Here is a 15700-nt window from a genome sequence, read left to right as displayed (position 1 = left end):
TGTAATTTTTTTCTAATGTGACAATGACAATTAATTGTAGTCTGTTGTCACAACTGTTCTATACACTATATAATTATGATATACTCCTCACTATATGCAATTTATAAATTAAACTTCCATGGTGCTGGGAATTGAACCTGGGAACTCACAAATGCTCAGTTCTCTGCCACTGTGCCACATACCCAGAACCATATGTTAGAATGCATTGTAGGTGTCTGTGAATAGAGAAAACCACAGTAAACACAGTGTTCAGCACTGTCTGAGGTTTCAACCATCTGCTGGGGGTAATAGAATGCATCTTCCAAGGGTTTGGAACTGGGGTGGGGGTTGGCTGGATAATATGACAGAAGTCGGAATCTATGCCATCACCTCAACAGATGTTTTTAAAAAGCATCTGAAGTGCTAGAGAGATGGGCTGCATAAGAAAACTTGCTGCCTTGCAGAGGGCAGGGTTCAATTCCCAGCACCTACAGAGTGACTCACAACCATCTGTAACTCAACTTCCAGAGGACCCAGGGGCCTCTTCTGACCTCCACAGGCACCAGGCATGCATGTGGTACAAAAGACACATATGCAGGCAAAATGCTCACAACACATAAAATAAGAGCTAAGAACCATCTTCATGGTAAAAATATCAAAAAAAACAGATGCAGATGGGGTTTCTTTACCCAGAACTGAGCCTGAAATAAGGGCAGAGAAAGGATGAGAGCCCATCTCTCCCCAGAGGTGTTTGGAGTCCAGATGAACTATGTAGACAAGACATTTCCAGAGAACAGGTGACATCCAGCAATAGACAGATCAGACCATGTGCCTTTCAGAACTCTTGATTAGGTAGTAAGAGAGCCTGGGGAGTTAGAGGGACCAAGAAAGAGGGACACATCCACCTACTGATGCTCTAGTTCATTAATCCAATTTGGAGATGGCTATCCACACCCTGAACTGCAGACCTCTGCAAAACTGCTGTCTGTCCTATACCTCCTCTTGGGAGGGGACACTAGGACCAAGGTTGAACCAATGCTATGGTCAGGAGTGGCTCCTATAATAAGCTTGGGCCTGGCTGCCAACTTGCCACCAAGAGACCAGTCTTGAGTGAATGAAGCCCTGAGCCTGCAATGCAGACACCAGAGAGGATCCATTCCCCGCTGCCCTGCTCTGGTCCCTGTAGCCAGAGTCATCCGGTACTCCTGTGAAATCACAATGGACTAGAAACCATTACTGTTTGCATTTTGGTTCCATCCACCACAGCAAAAGGATAGCCTCCACAAAACACAGCACCAGATAAAACAGTGGTGCCCAGGTACAAGGGGGAAGGCTGGGAGGAGACAAGACACTTAAGGGGAGTGCTGAGGTGTCCCTGGAAGTGGGGTGTGCACATGACCAATATGAGGGAGAGCCTAGCTGAACAGAGATGGGGAGGCACAGTAATGGGCTACATGTCTGAGAGAAATGTCTCCCAGGCAGAAGGGACAGCCAATGACAAGGATGTTCCTGGGATCAGTTCAGCAGGTCAACACAGAACCACCTTGCTAAGTGGGAGGCGAGGATGGGTCCAGGCCCTGCAGTATCAGGGCAGGAGTCTTGGCTGCCCACCACCTCAGTTTCCAAAGATGTATCAGCTGCCTGTGGAAGTGTCAGCAGAGGCTCTCCAGGCTCAGCCATGGGAAGTACAGGGTGGCCTCACCAGGGGTTCTTTTCCCTAATGCGAGGACAGGGTAAAAGAATTTTTGGTAAGTCTGTGCTGGGAGCCAGAGAGGCTATTTCTGGCTCTGGGAGGAAGGGTACTGTTGTTGATTTATCTGTCATCTTATTTCTGGACGGGATTGTTAAGAGGCTTTTTTTGGGTAGATGGTGGGTTGTCTTCCTCTAAGAGCTATAACATCAGCCCCTGAGAAACTAACCCCAGCTTCCCACTCTGCTCCTTCAGAACAGACACATGAAGCTGGAGGGCCCTCGGGGAGGGGCAAGCCCCAGCCGCCGGCTTTCACCAGTCCAAAGAGGGAACTCACACAGGAATGGTGCTGGCACCCGGGTCACACACAGTGTCCTGTCCACTTTGCAGGTAACAAATGAGTGTAGAAGGTACAGAGGATGACACCCCAGGGGTGCAGCTCTCAAGCTGGCTAGCTTGACTTTAACCTGGAACTGAACCACTCACTAGTCTGTGGCAGATGACTGGCGGAGTTGAGTTGGGTTGGTAGGAGCATGCAGCCAGTGCCCAGTGGAGGAGACACACAGAAGGAAGAGCAGACACGTTCGGAGTTACGGCTCTCCATTGGTCCATTTCCAGCTCCCCAGGGCATGTCAGGTATCCAAGTTCAAGATCTTACTGGTTTTCTTCAGTATATTTTTGTTCTCATCTTCACAGTTTGTCTTTTAAATACATGATTTTTTTCTTTTTCATTTCTGCTTTGATAGAGTACTGCTACCCACTCCATTCCTTATGATCTCGTATCCCTGGCTGCTTGACTGGTGAAACCCACCTCCATCCCTGACATACAGTGATTATTTTCTACCACAGCCAACTTCAGGGACATCTCTCCTAAATGTGGCTCTTACTTGTGGCAAATTGCTTCCACAAGCTGAATTCCCAGGAGTGAGGTTTGGGGGTCCACAAGAATGGACATTTCATTGGTTCTTCCACACTGTGTCCCCAAAGGGTACCAATAATGAATGACCATGCCTTTCTAGCTCTGGCTGGTCCCCTCTTCAGGCAGCATCTTTATGAAAGGACAGGATGATAAGTGTGACAAGGAATTCCATCTCCTCTCTGTGATCATTTTGAGGCCACAAGGTCTGATATGGCGTGAGACTGGGACAGAAACCTCAGGTAGGACATGAGGTACCCTACAAGTCCAAAGCAGAGCCACGCCACCCAAGTTTGCATAGTAGGCTCCTCCTACTATGAGCCAATCTGAAATTTTACTTCTATGTGCCTCAGTTTCCCTACAATAAGGTCAAGACAAAAACGGTACTCACTCTCCTCCCCAACATGGAGAGAATGCCTTTAAATTATGAAAGGGACATGGATTTACCTCTTGCCATCTTTGCTTTAAACCCTTTCTGTTTGGTGAGAAACTGTTAAGGGTATGGCTCAGTTCTACTGCCTGGCTTGGGGGGCCAGCCTGTTACCTCACTGGGAGAGAAAGAGGGGCCCTGGTTCAAGGTGTGTGTGTGTGTGTGTGTGTGTGTGTGTGTGTGTGTGTGTGTGTGTGTGTGTGTGTGTGTGTGTGTGTGTGTGTGTATGCAGAGTGTGCTGAGAGAGGGCAGGCAGAATCACTTTTAGGTCTTCCTCAGTGACTTTCCACCTTATTTTTTGAGGCAGGGTCTCTCTTTGAACTTGAAACTCGTCAATTCCATTAGATTGACGGGCCAGCAGGCTCCAGGGATCCACCTGTCCTTACCTCCTGCCCCAGGACTAGAGTTAAGGCTGCACACTGTGTGTCTGCTTTTATGTGGGTGTTAGGGATCTGACCTCTGGTCCTCATGCCTGTGAAACACACTCACTTTACAAAGTGAGCCGCCTCTCCAGCCTCTCCAGCCTCTCCAGCCCTGATTGCTCTGTCATTATCACCCCAGGCTGTGGAAGGTCAGCAGCAGGAGTCAGCAATGTGGGTCAAATGCTAAGCCCCCCAGGCAGGGATATGCTCAGCACTGCCATCTTTGACTCTTACAACCTGGAGACTATGGAGGCAAAGCCATCTCTGAGAGGGAGATCCCTCCAAAGAAAATGTGACCTGAGGCCCCAGAGCCAACCCTATTACCACCACTGGTGCATCTAGGCAGGTCCCCACATTTCTCTCTTATTTGGCTCCCCTCATCTGTCACTCACCTTTGGCCTGTTGAGGGGATATAGGAGGCTACACCAATTTCAGGCATTTGGAAACTGTCAAGAAGGCAGTTAGCCCTGTTGCAATGTGATAGCACCCTCTAGAGGGCATCCGGTATGCCCTGGGTCAGTCACTCCACACCATATCATCTAGACCTGCTCTTCTAGGACAAAAGAAAGGGCTGCCATGACGGCCCCAGCAGCGCCTGGAATTTGTAATCAGGAAGTTGCCCCCATGTGCCTTCACCCATAACCATCTTCTCTCCACACAATCCTCTGCCCCAAACCTGGGGCTCCCTGGCATTTCAAGCCTCCAAACAGTGCCTTGCTACTGTAGGTTTCCCCTAGCCGGATACCCCAGCTCGCTTCTCAAGCTCTCCCTACTGGGGTAGCTCACATTAAAGGACGGTGCCCAGGTCCGGGAGTTCACATGGAAGCCCCAATCCTCTCAGCTCAGGCTTCTTTAATGGGGTATCCAGGTAAAATGAGGTCACTGGAGTTGGCCCTAGTCCCAAGAGAACTGGTATCCTTACAAGAGGAGAGCTGAGCATGGTGGCAGGAGCAGAGGTTTGGGAGAGACGGATTACAAGCTCAAGAGACCCTGCCTCAAAAATTAAGAAAGGGCTGAGGTGCTAAATGATAAGTGTGCATTCTATCCTGAGAACTATTCCCTATCCATTCAGTCTCTGTAAGTTCCAAGAAGGCAAATGGCTGGGGTCACTGGGAGCCACTAGGGGAGGAAGGGAGCATTCCACAGTGGCCACAGCTGCTGCTCTGCTCTCTAAGGATTCAGAGGCCCCCAGGCCTCCCAGCCCATCACCCTTCCTACTGACAGCTATAGCCCAACTTGGCCCCTTGGCTACAGGTAAGCTACCACGGGGGGGGGGGGGGATGCCACTGCAGCTGAGGTGTCAGGACCAGTGGAAAGAAATATCCAGGGTGTGACATTTCCCAGCAGGGACCAGTGTGGCCTGAGGAAGCATGCCACAGGCAGCCGGGTGAAAGGTTTGCCTCCAGACCAAGCTGGTGACCTGACTGCTTCTCCGGGAGCCAAGCAGCTATTTGCACCCGGAATGTTCAGAGTCCAGGAGTGGAGGAGCCAGACACCGGCTGGGACAGGGCCAGACATTCCTGAACCCTGACCAGCTGCTGGAAATGTGGATTAGCTCAGTGGCAGCTGTCCCCACTGATTTATAGTCCCTCTAGACCCTAGTGCCCCCCCCCATCTTCAATTCCCAAACTGCAGCAGCCCCCGTGTTTCCAAGACACATAAAACAATGCTTGGAGTGCTGTCTCTGCAGGATGAGTCCTGGAAACAGAGACATTAGCTTGGCCCCAGGGCAGAGACCGTGCTCACACTGGAGAAATTGTATTTTTAAACACTTTCCTCCATTCCAAGGGGATCCTAAACAGGGGGGGGGGGAAGAGCAACAACCCTTTTCTCGACCCCAGAGAAGGGGAACCTTCATGGAGGATTCATTCGAACAGAAATAAAAATGGCTAATAAGCACAGGAAGAGGTTCTGAGCCTGTCTAATAGTGGCATTAAGATGAGATGGACATCTTCTCCCCCAGATGGGCTGGTGTGATTAGACGTAAACTGTTCAAGGGTAATACTGCAAGATCTGCCAATGTGAGCATGCTTGGAATCTTCAAGCAAGAAATTCCACTTCTGGGGATAAATTTTTACATAAATATGCAGAAACATAGTTACACACACACATGCACGCACACACACACACACACACACACACACACACACACACACACACACACACAGAAGTCCAAACAAAATTGAATAACCCTATGCACCCAAATAATCAAATACATAAATAAATAGATATATAAATAAATGATGACTGGCTGGTTCAAAATGCTGGAATATTATGCTGTTCAGAAAAAGGTAGGCCCACTCTCCCCATTTTTAACACTGATTCAGAAACATGGCAAACTAGATATGAAGAGTGTGCGGGTCATAGCAGTATATTTGAGTGAAACCAGCTTCTGCTTATTTTTAAAATGTGTATAGATTTCACATATATCTGCAAAGCATGAAAAGACTTTAGAATGATGGATTTCAAACTGACGAGTGGCTGCTTTTGAAGATCAGTTAGGGCTGGAGAGATGGCTCAGAGGTTAAGAGCACTGGCTGCTCTTCTAGAAGACTCAAGTTCGATTCTCAGCACCCATATAATAGCTCACAACTGTCTGTTACTCCTTGGGCACTGCATGCGTGTGGTGCACAGACAAAATACCCATACACATAAAGTAAATTAACTGACTAAAAAAGTCAGCAGCAGGGTGGGTCCTGCAGGCTGATAGAAAAACTCAAGAGAAGGTGTTATCTATTGTTGAAAGTGTGGAGCCCTTTGGGGGCAGCCAGTCAGGGATTTTCAAGTGTACTGGGTGGGCTCCACAGAATGGAGGAGGTGGGTACAACTATCTAGATGACTAGGCAGAAAAGGAGAATAGCTACATTGTATTGACTCTAAGGCATGTTTTTCTGTATTTTCCATCTATGAAACTGAGACGGGTCTCATAATAGGAGGCATGTCACAATCCACTTACCACTCTCGGAATATAAAAAATTACCAGTGAGTCTTATGATTGGGGAAAGCTTATACCGCCCTGGACTGAAAATGTACACCAGTGTTGTCATCAAGGCTGAGAAGTGTCACTGCTGAGGAAACCCGCCACCCAACATATCTGACACTTTCCCCTTTCCTCTGCTGGGGCTTCAAGAGGTACCAAGTGGATTAGAGAGGTGCAGTGCTGGAATTTCATGAGACAACTCGGCAGGCATCACAGCAGCAAATGCAGCTGTCACGAGCCCTGGTGGTGCTGCGCAGTCCGGGTTTGGGGATCATGGGGAGCAAGTGTCTGCACCTTCATCCACCACACAAATAACCAGCTTCTTTCAATGGCTCTGAGTTCTTTAGCAACTCCATCTTCCTTAACCAAAACTTTCAAATGACTTCTTTCCTGGCTGGTCTGTTGGTATGTAAAATCTTTCAACTCTGCTTTCCGTTTTCATGTCTCAACATAATCCCCTCTGTCTCCCCACTCCTACAAGGCCACAGCCCTTAACACTGGGAACACAAAACACAGCCTTTGGTTCCTGTTGGACCTGGGCTGCAGTGGAAGCTGCCATGGACAGTGACCCCCAGGCTGGCCCTGACGGGTGATAGTGGCCAGCCTGAGGTTATGCTTCCAGGTGATCTGCCCACAGTGTACTCTGGCCTCAGGACCAAAGCCCTGTTCTCCTGCAGTAATGTACAGCTGCTCCAGCAGAGAACAATCAGGGTTATGTTCCAATAACCATAGGGGCTGAGATTTGGTAATCAACCACTTGTAGAGCATCTAGTGGACATCTGGGACCTTCTCTGATCAGTCACCTCCTATACTTAGAAGGCACTCACTCCTGGGAACACTGCCAGCTGGCAGGGCCCCAAAATGGAAGGACCTGGGAATCGTTAGTCACCAGCACCAGAGCCTTTATGGCACTATCAGCCACAGAGGTGGACAGGAAGGCAGGAGCCAGCGTACCCTTAGGTTTGGTTAGGAGCCAGGTCCAGGAACCCTGACTAACAAGCTAAACCCAGACAACATAGATCCCGTCCCAGACTTGCCTTTGGTCGTCCTGGGACCCTGAGTCATCCAGCTCAATGTACCCAGGTGCACTCATCTCTAAAATGGGCAATCTTCCTCACAGAGTCATCTTGGGAAGAGCCACCAGGATGTACAGGAAGCCAAGTGACTGCCTGAAGCATGGCTCAGAGAAGGTGGGTGATGGTAGCTCTCCTAAGACGGACAGTCATACCCCTACCCATCTCTTCTTTGTTGAGCCACTCTTCTAGAGCTCTAAGCAACATTCTTTTCTTTACTCTTGGTGTCAAGATTACTCAATCTCAATCCTGCTTCCAAACCGCCTCCAAGATGAACCCTGATTAAATTCCCATAAAACCACAGGCACAGAAGATTGCTTGCCCCATGCACATCCCTCCCTGGGGAGGTCGGTGTCCGGGACAGGCCATCTGTCACCTCCCCAGTCTGTGGGGGAGGTTACGGGAAAATGAGGGCAGGATAGCCAACCTCATCCTGAAATCCTCAGAGCCCTAGACCTTGTCCTTTTCCCAAGACCCTTCATATCTGCTATCCCTGAGGTCGAGGACACAGACCCAGGCTATCCAGTGACCCTCAGATGCTTCTCACATATGGTTCATCCAATTAGGGAACTGGCTAGAGCCATGTCTATAATTGCTCAGCCTGGCACAGAAGAGCCAAGCCTTGGCTTTGGGGCTTGTGTCTCTGGACTCTGGCCTTGTGTGGCACAGTGGGTTGTCCCTGTGAGAACTGTCCTTCAAATGCATGCAAAACAAATTGCACTGTGGCCTCCTCCCCAGCTCCCTGAAGCCTGCATCAGACAATGTTATGTTTCTGGGAGCTTCCACCTCTAGTCTAGGCTGGGATGAGGCTCAGGGTTGCCTGAGCCTCTGCCTGAGGGGTGGGAATGGTGGTGGTTATGGGCACAGGTTTAGGAGTGTCACCAAGTGACTATCTCCAAGAAGCAGTTATATGAATGAGTCCTGGGCAAGGCTCTGGGTGTGTCATGCAGAAACCTCCTAGCTTCATGCTCTCGAGTTATTGCATCCAGGGGGACTGCTGTTGAGCTCAAGGATAGAGGCCACACCCCACCCTAGCCAGGGGCCCAATGGCCATTCCAAATGCCATTCTTCCATGGGAAAGGCAGGTCTCCAAAGGAGGAGCTCACATTTTTGGTGTGACCTGGCAGATGACTAGCGTTCCCTCATGTTAGACCCCCTTTCCAGATGATAATTTTGTAGATTACAGCTGAGCAAACAGCTGCCCAGACTTATTCAACTCCCTTGCAACTCAGCATAAAGTTAGTTCTGGCCACTAGGGGGACAATATCTTGCAGCTTCCAGAACCTTCTGAAAGATAAGTAGGGGCTGTTCCCTTTTGCCTGCTCCCCATCCTAACAGTCATATCTCAGGATGTAATGGCTAAAGGTTCAGCCAACACTGTGGACCAAGAGAGCCATGCTCCTGGTTCTGAAAGCTACTTGGGTACTTATCCTCTGGGCCTTTACACAGGACAAGGGAAACCCCATTTTACTCATGCTTTGCTGTCATAGCAACTTACATACTAACGGGGGGTTTGAGTCTGGCGGACGTAAGGCAGAGAACGGGTCCTGCGTGCCTTCCTGGCCCTGGGAGGACATGAGCTCTGGGAATGTGAGGCTGAGGCCACACAAAGGTGGTCATGTGTTCTGACAGCTGAGGCCAAAGGCCTCCCTATTACTCTGAGACACAAGGGGGTGCTTCTCCTAGAGAATGCTCTGATAGAAATGAAGGCCACATAAGCGTGGACACTGACCTAGATACCATGTTATTCTTGGGGCACCGTCCCCGTGGGCCACAGTCATCTTCCTTCCCTAGTCCAGAGAAGTCCAACAGCTCTACAGAAGCATCTCCCAGCTCTGGCTTCCCTGAAGGCTGGGTTCTGGGAGAACAGGGAGGGCCACCTCAGCCTGGGGGTGCTGGCAGCTCAGGAAAGGCTAACCAAACCCCTTCTCTCTACACAAAAAGCCCTGTCGCTTGGATTGCTATAATTATCTGAGGGAATTTCAGGGGTAATTATGGTGTTTTACAGCATGCTTGAAAAAGGATGTGTACCTCCAAGGAAAAGCCGGATTCAGGACACAGGCACAAGGATGCACTTCCCAAGAAAGGTTCCTGCACCTGCAGAGAGGCTGGAGAGATACAGCAGGGAGCCTACCAGGGCACTACTGCCGTGGAACCGCCCCCTGTTTGCAGAAAGAAGGTCCACTGCCTTCCTGAAAGAATACAAGTTGGCTTGGTGCAGACAATAAGGAAAATGCTGGGTGCAGCACCTGAAGCCTCCCCTCTCAATACTTCCTGCCAACTCCAAATCATTTGTGTTTTAGGGTTCAATCAGTGGAGGCCCTGCCTGGAAGGACCTACATAAATCCCCTTATCCTGCAGCTTCTAGAAGACAATGCCTGGAACTGTGGCTCTGAATCCAGCAGAATGACTTCTGCCTGGTGCCGTCCCCCCAGTGGCATGTCCCCAGCCTCCCAAGCCTGAGCTGATGTGAGCCACTGTCAAAACGTCTGGAACCTAGGTATCTCTCACAGGACACTGGGGGTGACTGTGAGAAGCTGCTTCCAGCCACATCTATACCAATCTATTGAGAATCTCATCTTACTCGCTCACATAAGCACCACAACACGGAAAACAAAAAACGAAGTCCCCACCCTCCTCTCCGCTCGACATTCTCAAGGTCCTTCATAAGTCACCACTTGGCAGCTCTCTTCAATGCCCTCACCACGATGCTCATTTGCAGGCCAGCCTACTGACTGTATCCTCAGGCCTTGCCTATCTTAGCTTTGCCCACCCAGGGAGCTCCTTCTCCACAGGCACCAGGGAAGGAGCCCCTAGTAAGCACGGGGCTCTCCCACATTCCTCTGAATCCGAGTCACCTTGTCTTGCTCCCACTCCAGAAAAGACTCTCAGGGCCCACAGCTACTTATTCGATGCTGTAGTCCAGTGGTTCTCAACCTTCCTAATGCTTCGACCCTTTAATACACTTCGTTATGTTGTGGTGACCCCCCCCAGGTCATAAAATCATTTTTGTTACTACTGCGTAACTATGATTTTGCTACTGTTATGAATCGTAATGTAAATATCTGTGTTTTCCTATGGTCTTAGGTGACCCTTGTGAAAGGGTTGCTCGAACCCCTAAGGGAGCTCGACCCCAGGTTGAGAAATGTTGCTGAAGTAAAACAAGGGTGGAGCTTCCTGAGGTCAGGAAGGCCAGGCCTAATGTTAGCCTCAGAGCAGTTCTGGGCAGATGAGCCCACTGCTGGCCCTTCTAGAACTCCAGCTCACTGAAGCCCTGCTCAGCAGGGTGAATTGTCATTTACAAAGAAGGCCCCCTCCACCTTCCATCTTAGACAGGGTCATAAGCAACAACTACAATAGAAGCCAGTGTTTAATAAAGTCTTTTCTAGGAAGTGAGCTATGAATGAGAAGTTCCCATGCCCCTCAGATGCCCTAAAGGCTCAAGGAAACAGACCCCCATCCTCTAGGTGCAATAGGGATGTCCCAGAAAGCAGCCTCTGTGTCTAAGAATAGTAAAGTCCAACCGGGGCTTGGATACCCAGTTACCTAAGCCCTGGGTTCCCTCTGGAACACATCCCACACATCTTAGTCTTCACCATTTCACTGTAGGACCACACTGTCTGCAACCACCCAGCAAGCCAGCCAGCAGGCCCACTAATTCCTCCTTTGCAGGCTTTGGTGGCTTCAGCACTGCAGTCCTGCTCCTTGACCACAAGGTGCATGTCACACCAGCCCTGAGCTGCCCTTGAGATCAGTATGTAAGGACCCTGACTTCCCACTCATTAAAGTCTCCAACGAGCTCTGAGACCCAATAACAATAAAGACAGACATCTGAGCCCTGCAGCTGCAGCCAGAACAGGGAGAAGCTGTTTCTGTGACCTGGTGGGGCAAATAGTACACTTTGTTTCTACAGATGGAATCCCCATTATTCTAACTGCTGCCTTGAGGATGAACCCCATTGCCCCTGTCTAGAGTACACGGGACAGGTTAAGTGACCAGTCCAAGGTCACATGGACGGCTGGAGCCAGATTCCAATCCAGTTTCAACCTGTCTCCCTCCACAGCCTGTTTATTTAGCTCCATGGTGGCACCTTCCATAGACCCACACACAGGCCTCCCCCATTTCATGGGTATTCCTAGAACATCGGACGAGACCATGGACCAGCCAGTTTCTTTTACCAGCTTGCCCATCTCTCATATTTAATGCTACTTGTCCTTTATGAGATCAGTGTCCAACCAACATACCTTCTTCTCACCTGGGGCTTTGCACCCATCTTGGAAAGCAACGCAAACCATCCAGACCCAAGGAAGAAGGTTGCTGGATGGCTGCCCTCAGACAGTAACTGGTAAGTGCTGAGTATTGAGCTGGCATCAGGAAAAGCCTCTAGACCCACTCCAGGACAGTCAAGCTCAGCTCTTCCCCAGGACATACTCCCCTTAGAGAGGAGGGTAGGACTTATCAGTGTTCCGAGTAGGACCTTGACTACACTGTGTATCCCCTGGTGGTGGTTGGGAAAGGCAAGCTTAGGGCAGGTTGCTGAAGAGCACTGGGACACCAGTGTCTGCTAACTCTCAGGCCTCTACTGTGGTTTAAATACAGTGTGCATCTCCCCCCAAGATCCCTCCTCCAACGTGGTTGGAGGTCCCTAAGGCTGTAGTATAAGAGAGAGCGAAACCTTTAAGCAGAGTTTCTCAATCTGTGGGTGGCGACCCTGGGGGTTCTGAACAATCCTTTCATAGGGGTCACCAAAGACCATGGAAAAACAGATATTTACATCACAATTCATAACAGTAACAAAATTCCAGTTATGAAGTAGCAACGAAAATAATTTTATGAGTGGGAGTCACCACACATGAGGAACTGTGTTAAAGGGTCACAGCATTAGGAAGGTTGAGAACCACTGCTTTAAGGGGTGGAGGCTGGTGTGTGTGTGTGTGGGGGGGGGTTCCTAAGGTCAGTGGGACTCCTTGGTAGTTCTCACAACGGGGATATTATAAAAGAAGCAAGCTTGGTTCAACTCAGCTTTTTGTGTTCATGGCTCAAGACAACCATCTGTTCGTTTCCATTTGTGTCCCTGCCAGTATCACCTGCCATGAGGTAATGCAGGGGACAGCCCTGCCCTGTACTGCTTGAACTTTACCTTCAAAACTGAGGTAATTAAACCTTCCCTTCACACAGATAGCTTAGCTAGGGTATTTCATTATGGTAACAAAAAGTTGCCCAATGCAAGCTCCAAGACTCTTCTGTAAATTGGTCAGGACCTCTATGCCCAGCAAACAGTGCTGACAGACAGAACGTGAGAAGCTTCAGGCCAAGCACATGGCGATTACCCAATAAATAGATGCTTCCATAGCCCTATCCCCTCATTCAGGGCTACCTCTGATCCTGTCTGAGAAATGTGCTCCCTGGTGCCACCGCCACAGAAAAGGACCATTTAGGTTAGGGTTCAAGGCATCTTAGGCCACAGACATGATCTATATGAGGGGCAGCCAGGGGGACTTTCTCAGCAGGCCCTGGGCTGAGGCAAAAGAAAGAACTATTGCTTTAAATAGAAACGAAATGCTTCAGCAGGGCTCACTGGGGTGGGAGACTGGGCATTTAAATTTCACTGGGATCTTTCTCACAGAAACACACACCTTGAAAAGGCAGTCTGAAGTCAGGGCATTGGTGGCACACACCTTTAATCCCAGCACTCGGGAGGCAGAGGCAGGCCGATCTCTGTGAGTTTGAGGCCAGCCTGGTCTACAGAGCGAGTTCCAGGACAGGCTCGAAAGCTATGCAGAGAAACCATGTCTTGAAAGAAAGAAAGAAAGAAAGAAAGAAAGAAAGAAAGAAAGAAAGAAAGAAAGAAAGAAAGAAAGAAAAGGCAGTCTTCACTCTTCTGAGGCTGCCCTGCTCCCTGGTGGGGTCAGGTGGGATAGAGAGACAAGACCTCCGGATAAGAGCCAGCAGCTGTTAGAAGCTCTGCAGTGAGGGGGAGGCTCCACCCAAGGGAATGGCATGTAACCCACGGTGCCCAGCAGCATCACTATGCATCTCTCTGCATTTGATTGAAGGCCCCTGATTTCCCGTGGTCTCCTTTGCCCTGTTATATAACTGCACTCTACACGAGCAATTCCACGCACACACTCCTGTTCCCTAACCACAGCGTCATCAGGGCACTTCATCTCCCCCCAGGGGTTCAACACAGCAAAGCCCTTTGAAGCCTTCAGAATTACTCTCCTCAGAAGCATCCCGTAGCTTGTATTTCTTAACCCTGCTTGCAAAGGAAAACACAGGTCCTCGCTACCTATGATGGCTGCCCCCATAACTCAACTCCTTCCTGTGTCCAAGTGCTCAAGACAAGATTCCTTGCCCTTCCTGGCACATTAATAACCCGTGACCACAGAGGTGGGTGGGCTACCTGTCAGGAGGTTGGGCCATATGTGTCCATACCTTTCATGTAGGCCTCAATCCTTCGGATAAGCTCGTAGGACTTGGAGCGGTCTAACAGGGTCCTGATGGCAGGGAGGGGATCCAAGACGATGGTCTCAGGGTGAGCATCAATGTACTCCTGAAAGAAAAGCCCACTTGTGGTTAGTGGCGGAGGGGTTGATGCTGCCGCAAGGGCAGTGACAAGACTGTATGCCCACAATCCTCCATGTATCCGTTGCTCCCTGGTCCTTCCTCCAACACATGACTTTGGTTAAACTAATAAAGGGTCCAGAAGATGACACATGACCTTGCATCTGCCCAATCAGAGGCAGGCTTGGGGCTCTTGCTAGGATTCTGGGACAAAGGGGTTCCCTGTCCCATGAAGGAAGAAACACAGAGACGGGTGTCTGTGAGTAGGCACAGTAGGAATTTAAACGGAGGTATGTCTTAGTACACAAGAGCAGTCACGTTCTGATGAGGTCATTTGCCCCTCAGATCCAGACCTGAGGGGCAGGTCTTTGTGCCTGGATCCAGACCTGGTCCATCTGCTCAGCAAGCTCCATCAGAGTGCCAGTTCAGCCTCCTGCACCAATGGAGAAGGACTCCAAGCAGGGCAAAGAAGAGAGGAAAGGTGCAAGGACTCGCAGAAAATTTGCAAGAATGTATGACGAACAGGACTGTGTCACTTACTCCAGCCACACCACTAAGTGCTCGACCTTGTCAAAAATGTGTCCATCAGAAGGGCTTCCCCTTCAATATCGAGCAGTTTTTTGATGGGCAATACAGAATCTCAAGGGAAACTGGGGGTGGGGTGAGGGTGGGGTTAAGCCTTTGGGGAGTCTGTGTCATCCCGGGAAGGAGCAGTAACTTACATGGGAGAGGAGATGCTATAAGACAACTCAGCAAATTAAAGACAGGGGTTGGGGAGATGGAGCAGCCAGTGAAGGGCTTGCTGTATAAGCATGTGGACCGAGTTTAATCCCCAGGCAGGTAAGAGCTTGGCATGGCTGTTTGTGCTGTAATTCCAGCACTGGGGAGAGGAGGTAGGCAGATCCCTAGGGCTTGCCAGCCACTCAGCCTATCCTACTTGGCAAGTTCCAGGAGAGCAAAAGAATGTCTCAAAAAACAAGGTGGCAGTTCCAAAGGAATAAAACACTTGAGGGTGACCTCTAGCCTACACACACACATGTACACATACATACATGCACACACACCTGCATTTGCACACACAAACATGCACATGTACTTATACACCCACCAAGAGACAAGAAAAGCCACTCTGTCGTGACTCCGGGAGCCCTAGGCAGAGTGAGTCAGAGCCACTTGTTGACAGATGGAAATGAGACTGTCCTCCCTGGCTCTTCAGATTTATAATTTGAAGGATATAATTACAAGATGCTGAAGAGAGCTTCAGTAAAAAAAAGGCTGGGCTGGAGGAAGGCCCTTCCCCAGCACCTGTGAATATGGACTTATTCGGAAACAGTCTTTAGCCACTATCAAGTTGCAGATCCTCCCTTGGCCTCCACGCAAAACTAACCCTGCTAATATCTTGATTTTAGAATTTCAGCCCGCAATCTGTGACAGAACAAACTGCTGTTAAGTCATCAGGCATATGGTCAAGACAGCCTTGGGGGGAACAAAAAATTCACCCAAGTTCACTTTATCACTGCTGCCTTCAAGCAGCCCCACCCTGGTCCACACACCAGGCTGAGGTTAGCAAAGTTCAGAGGGGAAAATACCCACAATGCTGCTTCTCTAGTAAGCTTTATCAACACAAAGTAAGACTCACTGAATGT

The 15700-nt window shown here is 49.6% G+C and overlaps 1 protein-coding gene across 3 annotated transcripts in view; it reads right to left on the bottom strand.

Annotated features, from left to right (window-relative positions):
• Itpk1 (inositol-tetrakisphosphate 1-kinase) overlaps nt 1-15700 on the bottom strand; it is a 136868-nt gene that overhangs the window by 23017 nt on the left and 98151 nt on the right. For all 3 annotated transcript variants that reach the window (XM_027419165.2, XM_027419164.1, XM_027419166.2), the window contains one exon: nt 13926-14043. In XM_027419165.2, coding sequence (XP_027274966.1) covers nt 13926-13932 — 7 coding nt within the window. In that variant the 5' untranslated portion in view covers nt 13933-14043. The remainder of the gene's footprint in view (nt 1-13925; nt 14044-15700) is intronic.

The sequence above is a fragment of the Cricetulus griseus genome, chromosome 5, assembly GCF_003668045.3.
Source record: "Cricetulus griseus strain 17A/GY chromosome 5, alternate assembly CriGri-PICRH-1.0, whole genome shotgun sequence".
In the NCBI taxonomy this organism is placed as follows: Eukaryota; Metazoa; Chordata; class Mammalia; order Rodentia; family Cricetidae; genus Cricetulus; species Cricetulus griseus.
Note: the sequence above shows the minus strand (reverse complement) of the source record. Positions and strands in the feature narration are given on the sequence as shown.